Here is an 8,354-nt window from a genome sequence, read left to right on the forward strand (position 1 = left end):
GCACACTTAGGAGACAAGAGGCAGGCAGATCTCTGTGAGCTCAAGGCCAGCCTGGTCTACAGAGCTAGTTCCAGGCTATGGGGGAGTGGGACAAAAAACAAAAACAAAAACAAAAACAAAAAAATCAAAAAAGAGTTTGTATTGCCAACAACAGTTTCTGAGGGGACACTAATGCTCTTGATCTAGGCCCGTGATTTAAGAATCACTGATTAGACTACAATAATCATAGGGGTGCTAAGTTTAAATTATGATCTTCCTTTTTAGACAAGATTTAAAGATACCACAGCCCTCTAAAACCACCCTAAGTCCCAAGGAATTTGAGATTTTATTTTTGGGAGAAGCCTCTGGAGAGAAAGATGTTGAATCTCCCTCCCCGTGGAGGTCAGGAAACATCTGGGAAATGCCCTCTGAAATTTAAAAAGCCAAGCAAAACTCTTGAATGGAAGCTGATGAGATTGGCTTTGGTTGATCCAAATACTGGGCCAACTGCTAGTGAAGAAGGGGTTCTGGGAATCTGGGCAGACCAGAGCCTCTCTGGAGACCTATTGATACTAACTACTGTTGGGCTTCTATGTGAATCTATCAGGGTTGGGACTGGAGGTTTGCTCTAAGGAAGAACAGGTGTCTGTCAGAGGGTGGGGTGGTTAGAATATGGGAAAATGGAGAAGGAACAAAATCCAACAAGACAACTCAAGAGCCGAATTTACGGAACCCATGGCTGAGGTCGCTGTGGTGAGGGGAGGAGGAGGAACAGTGCTTCAGGCTGTGCTCACTTGAAGAAAAGCAGTAGAGAAGCCTGGAAGGGCCATCTGCCAGTTTCCTCTAGACCTGCTCCAAGTTAAATCTTTCCCCCATGAAAGGGAGGGATAATTCATTCATGAATCAAACTGAGTCTAGAACAGGAAATGTGACTCTGAACTATGCAGAGGAATCTCTTTTGTAAAGAGCACACTGGCTTTACCACCTGTGCAGCGAGGCAATGTCAAAGTCAGAGAGATCTACTTATTAGTGAGGTGTGTAGACAAAACCATCATGGCTTTGGCACTATAGCAGAGCATGGAGAACACAGATGTGTTCTGACATCCACACACCTGGGCGTGGAATTCTGGTGGTGGAGCCCTGGGGCAGGTTAATCATCCCATGCCACAGTGAGCATCCTCACCTGTAAAAGGCGGGTAGTAAGAGTGCTTGCACCTTACAGGGGCTGGAGTAAGAATGAAATAAAATAACCTAGGAAAAACACTTTGGCATCTAATTTTACACATTCAGTACTTAAAACATAAAAGATAGTGGGGCTCAGAAAAATTCAGGACAGTGATTATACACCCACTACCGGAGCTATTGCCAGAGACAAAAGGACAGCTAGGCTGGAGCTGCTCCCGGGCTCAGGCTGCCTAAGGGAATAGCTTTAACAGGCCAACCCTGCTGGTTGTAACAGAGATATCCTGCTTGTACACACTGAGCATTCAGTCTCTTTTGGGACATTTCTCACTGACAGTCAGATATGAACAAATCAAAGTAATTAGAATTATCATTGGTAGGAAAACTGTACTAATGCTACTGTGAACACCTGGAGATTGGCAATATTAAAGTGGAATCCCATTTTCAGGGGAAATATACAGCTCCTGAAGTTTTCAAAGTGTGAGGACGTACTGAAGTGATAGTAGTGGAGGTGTGTGGACCCCAGCAGAACTGGTAGTCAGATGCTACAGAGGGATTTCTTTCCTTTGATCCCAAATGAGCAGAAACTCCTCTAAAACCCACACCATAGATCAAAAAGTCCTGTCAAATCCTGGTACCCAAAGATGTCCGTGTGTGTGGTGGTGGGGGAAGTCTTATCTGCCTAGAAAGCAACTCTTACTGGAACTAAGAACAAAGAGATTGCTAAAAAAGAAAAATACACCATGTAAAAGAGCCAAAGTCAGCTATATGCCACATGCTTAAATAAAAATTCACAGCCACTGGAAGGAGGTAGTGGGGAAAGACTGCCAATTTTATGACGTGATTCTGGGTTCTTTTCTTAAAAAGTCTCCAAGCCGTTCATACCTATCCTAAGTCTGGGAGATGACCCTGCAGGGCCGCCGTAGGCCCTCACCTCAGGCTCTTGCTCTTCCTGACTTCTGTCTGTCCACTCCAGTACGTCCCAGGAGCAGGCTCTGCCTACAGTCTTCACCACAAGCTCCTGCTCCTCTTAGAGAAGGATCCAGGGATTTTACCTGATCCCCACTCTTGAGGACAGAGGAGCATCTATTCTTCAGAAAGCACCTAACTGTTTTCTGTGTGTTCCCTAGAGCCACAGGCATCGTAGAACTAGAGGAAACTAGTTTAGCCAGGTCTGGTGACACAGGACTATAATCCTAACCATTTAGGAGACCCAGGCAGAAGGACCACAAGTTGAAGGTCTGTCTGTGATACAGGGTGAGTTCAAGGTTAGTCTGGACAATTTAGTAAGGCCTTATCCCAAGGGATCAAAGGCCTGCGCCACCACTGCCCAGCATTTTTTTTTTTAAATCGAAGTTGTAGTTGTCACTTATGGAACTTACTCCAACTCTTAGTCTCTACATTTTGTTATGAAAAGAGAAAAACAGCAAATTTCCTTGGGATTAACCCAGAGAAGTCGAGCTTTAAACTGGAATATTCTGTGGTCATGCGTAAGTTTTTAAAACATAGCCCATCACCAAGAGGGCTTCACACGGTGTGATTTTTCTACCAGGAACAACTCGGAGAAGTACCTGTTGTAACTTGTCCTCTGATCTTGCTTGAAGGTATGTGAAAATATTAAAATAACGATAAAAAGCAAAAATACACAAAACAAATAATAAAACTCTACTTCTTAAAGCCAAGGAGACATATCCATAAGGCCTTTGTTTGCTTGTTTTTAAAATTTTACTCAGAAGTCCAAGAGGTGGTTCTCCTTGGTTAGATAATCTGATCTTCTAGAACAGGGGATCTCAACCTGTGGGTCATGACCCCCTTGGACTCACAGATCAGATATTTACATATGATGCCTAACAGTAGCGAAACTATAATTATCAAGTAGCAATGAAATAATGCTAAGGTTGGGGGTCACCATAAGACAAACTGTATTAAAGGGCCACAATGTTAGGAAAGTTGGGCTTCCATAGAACCTTATTGTTCTAGAATGATCCAATAAAAGTGTACTGAAGATTTACTCCTGTGTTGTTTTTGTGGCTTCTTTTCTCTCTGCTTTTCTATTCTATTAGAAAAGTAGTGAAAAGGATCTTACTTCAAGACACAACTCTTCATCTTACGTCATAGACTCCTGTAACCCGTATACTTCTCCAAACCAACTTCCAACGTAAAGCTGAGAGGAACAGAACAGGGTCTTCACAGGAAAGGAGCAGGATTCATGGCAAGTTCTCCCTCCTTTTCAGAGCAGCTTAGTTAACTATCACACGGCCAAATAAGTTATTAAAAGTTGATCCAAGAACCCACAGAGGAAGTTTATTCACAAAAAAAATCTTATAAGGAAATAAATGTTTTAAAATAAAATTAAAAATGTGGTTTTCCTATGTGAGAAAGCACATTTAACCTCCTCATTAATGATGAGTTGTAGGCAAATGCCCACCGACTACCAGGCTCTGGAGGTGTCTCCATTGACCAAAAACCAAACCGAAACAAAACAAACAGGCCACCAACCGCCACCCCCCCAAAGACTGAAACAAAAGACTGATGATCTGTTTATGTAGTCACATGAAAAATAAACATCTTTATTTTTTGCCTACTTTATTTCATTTTTTTCAAATAAAATTTAAATCTGTACAAAGTATACTGTTACAGTATATATTTTGTAAGAATCAAGGCCTAAAAGAATCACAATACTTCAATAAGCAGTACAGCAGACCTCGCTAGCTTCAGCTGTGATAGTGAACAAACTCAAGCCGGCTGATGCACAACACGGTTGCTTGGTTTCCACATGGTGAGTTCCCAGCACTGATTTGGGAGAACATGACAGCAAATATGGTTATATTACAGCCCAACACACTGCGCTTCTTCATATGATAATAACTGCACATATTTAACACAGAATGCTCAAATTTACTTTTAAAATTGTATTTGCTTACTTTTTAGTTGGCAAAATTCAGCATTCTTAAATGGGGTCCCCAAACAGTGCAAATTAATGATATTCTATTGTATATTGGCACAACTCCAATAAGGATTAACGTGTAAACTCAAAGAATATCAAGAACTTAGCCCTAGGTTTTAACTAATATACACCTGGTCCATTTAACCAAAGTCATTTTGGAAAGATAGTAAAGAACAACTCTATTTCTGAAAGGACATTGTTTTGACCATCCTTTAGAGAAGGTAATTTTTTAAATTGTCATTAAAATATTTACTATAAAAATTTTACAAACTTGATTAGAAATTTCAAGATGATTCACAGCAGACAAATACAAACTCTTTATATTCCAACAACAGCAAGGCTTAGACTTTCAAGCGGAGCACAACCATGTCAGCTGTGTTAACTGAAACTGGACAGTGGACTAAGTTTATAAGTGGTGCTGGGTCTAGCAAGTGTAAATACACAGTATATTTCAATGAAAAGAATTGTCTTCTTTATACTTTATTTGTTTTCCCATAAGGAAACATTAATGTTTACATTCTTTAATAAAGTTAATCTTACATCAGAATATAACAATACTGTCAGCAACAGGGACCACACACAGTAAATAAGAAGCACATTGAAAATAAGTCTGATTTCACATAGATTAACATTTGTTGGTTAATAAAATATCGACAGTATTACAATCTTACAATATTTACAGTAAGAAAAATCTAGAGTAATATATACCTTTCACAGCAGGATTCTTTTTAAAGTTTTTCCAGTTTGGGATTGTGTGTACACAAAAAGCTCAAAATAAAGCAACTCTGCATGTATCTTAAAGTAACGGCTACAGGGGACTCTATCATGGCCATTGAAAATAATGGTGACTTCTCACGGAGTCTGTGGCATCTGAGAACCCAGTTAATTTACCAAAGTCTTGCTCAAACCAGCTAGTTACCCAGATTAAAGCTGCAGAACTCCGGCCTTCCCCAACTGCTGAAAACCCAACAGACGTTCTCATCATGCTATAAGAAAAGAGGGAAGACTGGTTTCAGCTCATACCTTATAGCTGGAAGCTTTCAACCAGTGCATATCTTCTAACATATGCTAAAAGAGGGCTGGTTTCATCCCCAAGCGTCACAAGAGTCTACCCTCCACGTACAGGGCATCTGATGATGTCAAGCTCACTCATTTCAACTCTTGTGCATTAAGATAAGGCATGAACTTGGCCCATACAATACCAGTCAGTATCTTGGAGACTTGGGATTGGGGCAAAGGAACAGATTTGTGTAGTTTGCACTGAGAGCAATAGGAAAAATGGGAAGTGATGTACATTTCCAATCAGAATGACAAGAAGACCCACATCCCTAAACTGGAATTTGGCCAGGGCATCAGAGTTAGCACCCCCTCTCTGAGTACCACAATTAGGATGTGTGCTCTGGGCCTCCTCCTGGAGAGCATCTACAGTAAGTAACGCAGTGTGGGACATTATTTCAGTGATGACTCCCAAGGAAGCAGATACAATTCTTGAATCTGGGGCTGTCTACAACCCGAGGTCAAACCTCAGAGCTGTGACCCGTCCCAACTCTGCTTACTTCACGATATCTGATGGGCACAGAGCACTCAGGGATACGGCTGCTGGCTACTTTGGACTCTAGATCTTACAGGTAATCAACAGGTATCTGGGATTGAATTAGCAAACTGTACCATGGCTCCTTAAACAGACACTGTCAGGTTTGAAATCATGTCAAGCATGAATCTTCACTGTCAGGTCAGAATTCAAAGTAGGAGTGTTCCCACATCAGCCAAGGTTATTTTGTCAAAACCTCAGAGGAGTTGGACAGTTTTTCAGTTTGCAAGTGATTGGTTACTTATTTCAGTCAAGCTGGATTGGCAAACCAGACTGAACTATTTAGTTTGTGTTTTGAATCTTACATTGTGCTAACCCAAAGCTGCTGCATTTGGGCTAAATACACTGACAGAGAAAATTCAAACAAAAGTTTAAGCAAACTTCTGCGGCATTTTCTTTTTTGAAGTCAATGCAAGATTGAAAGGTATTTCTACCCAACAAAGTCTGTTTAAGTGTTTAATGTTACTTCCTTTTGGTCCTATACAGAATGCTATGACTTCTATATAGGTCTGAATGCTGCCCCGTGTAGATTCCTTCTGTATATCTAAAAATATATACTTTTCAGTAGTTCAATACATGGTTAATCTTCCCACAGAGGAAGATTTTTGTAATCACATGTTGCAAAGTAGAAAAACATCTCCTTTCTAAGAAAGGAAATACACTTTTCTATTGTACACTTTTGAATAAGCCCAAAGGCATGCACCAAAAATCATTATTAAACTAATACATGCACTAAAATGGCGTGGAGTTAGACTTAAAGTGCTGCTTCTTGATTTTTAAATTTGAAGACATTTGTCAGGTGTTGAAAGTCCTCCCCCACCCCTACCCCCCACCCCATGGTATCAAGAGAGAAAAGTAAAAAGTATGCATAAATCTTTTAGACTACTCTTTACATGGGGAAAAGATGGATATATCAACTATCCTATATGTAAACTGGACTCCCAGTTTTAAATAAAGTCAATATTTACTGGTAAAAATTGTCAAAGCTAATACACCCAAACAAATGTTACTAGTAAATAATGTTCTACATAGAGAATAATTTACTTTGGTTTTATGCACCTTCTCAAAAATAATACTAGTGTCCCATACTTCACCAAACTGATGTGTTCCAGCAAAGTTGTAAGGCAACTTATTTTTCCCTAGTGCCATCTTTTTTCCCAACAGACAAAACTAAAATCTTTTGGTGAGGAAGGGGTTAAGATAATGGCTAACCCCTTGGCATCCTGAGCATTGTGGTTTATCAAACTCTACCCTGCTAACATTGTCAGGCATCCGGAGCCCTACCTTGAACCAGGAATGGCTCCCATATCTAGAGATGACCTGACTCCTTATACACAGCTCTCATAACTTTACTTCTCTTTCCCTTCTATCTGGATGTTATAAAGTCTAACAAAGCTAGTTGCAATATCACATTTCGCTAGTAGGGGCCACCATGTAATAATTCCAATCCGAAATGTTTTAAGCCAATAGCTCTAAATTTTATCAATTAATTTGCATTAAAATTTTGTGTACAGTCTGCAAAGAGCAAAAATTCATAACTTGGGTTTCAGAAGTTAAGTGATGACTCTAAGGTTGTAGTAAAATTATCTGTATAATGTGCACCTTTTTTCTGGGGCGAAGGTCCATCACTTTCATCAGATTTTCAAAGGTATCTGTGACCCCCCCCCCCAAAGCGTTACAGGGACTTAGAGGGATACCCGTAATTCACTGTATAACAGGATTAGGAAATGGAGGCAGACAACAATGGACTGGGGGGCTGCTCTTTTCCCTTTACTCATATTTGGGAATCAAGTGCTTCAAAGTAGGAAAAGAAATTAAGCTGGTTAACTTCCACTAAAAAAATAAAGCCACTTGCTACAATTTTCTCACTTCCATATGTAGTAAATTTAGCCTCCAAGAAAAGGTATAAAGACTGAATCTTTTCTTTTCCTAAGGAAATTCACAGATATAATGATAAATGTCATCCACATTTAAAGAGCTAAGGCCATCAAACGTAGGTAACTCTAATGATATGAGCCTTTAACTTGCGGTTTCGTGTACAGAATTATCTAGAGTCAAATTCATATTCATTAACCTTCATTCCAAAATTGGTCCACATGTAGACAACCTGGCTCAATTCCTGTACATAACCCTAAAACCTGGACTATGCTAAAACTTTCTACTTAAATTAAAAACAAAGCTACAGGCTCCTCCATGGAATCTAGCCACAAGCATCCACACCATGTTGTAGACAACATTCTCATTTCAAAAACATCACTCAGTTTTCAACAGAATTTGCAAACACTGTGAAACACAATGACCAGCAGAACACGGGAAGAACATGTCACGATCAACACAACACCCCATCCAGAACACACTCAGAATATCCAGATCTGAAAAGAGGCCTCTTACTTGCTGGTTTTAAGTGTGAGATGTGTAAAAAGCTACAGGGAAAGAAATAGAAAATGAGATCATTAAGTAACTTATAAAAACAATTCCAGCCAAAAATATATCTCTCTGTTCCATTGAGAAAATTCAATTTGTTTCTTTCTTTTTTTGCAGCTCTGAATACAGCATCACACATTCACAGGTACACTGCTTGTTCTCTATGCAGGCACATCAAGGAAGCTAAGACTGCCTCTGGTTAAATCAAAGTCTCACATCCTTTGCTGGCCC

The 8,354-nt window shown here is 39.9% G+C and overlaps 1 protein-coding gene across 1 annotated transcript; it reads right to left on the reverse strand.

Annotated features, from left to right (window-relative positions):
- Window positions 1-3,730: 3,730 nt before the first annotated feature.
- On the reverse strand, window positions 3,731-6,509 carry Igip (IgA inducing protein). The gene has a single exon (XM_050130359.1). It carries the CDS (start codon window positions 4,035-4,037, stop codon window positions 3,876-3,878), a length of 162 nt encoding a protein of 53 aa, XP_049986316.1. The 5' UTR covers window positions 4,038-6,509; the 3' UTR covers window positions 3,731-3,875.
- Window positions 6,510-8,354: the final 1,845 nt, after the last annotated feature.

This window comes from Alexandromys fortis, unplaced genomic scaffold, assembly GCF_014885135.2.
Source record: "Alexandromys fortis isolate MF-2015 unplaced genomic scaffold, M_Fortis_MF-2015_v1.1 scaffold_341, whole genome shotgun sequence".
In the NCBI taxonomy this organism is placed as follows: Eukaryota; Metazoa; Chordata; class Mammalia; order Rodentia; family Cricetidae; genus Alexandromys; species Alexandromys fortis.

Coding starts and splice junctions, on each gene's coding strand:
- Igip (XM_050130359.1), bottom strand. CDS start 4,037: ATGTGCAGTTATTATCATATGAAGAAGCGCAGTGTGTTGGGCTGTAAT.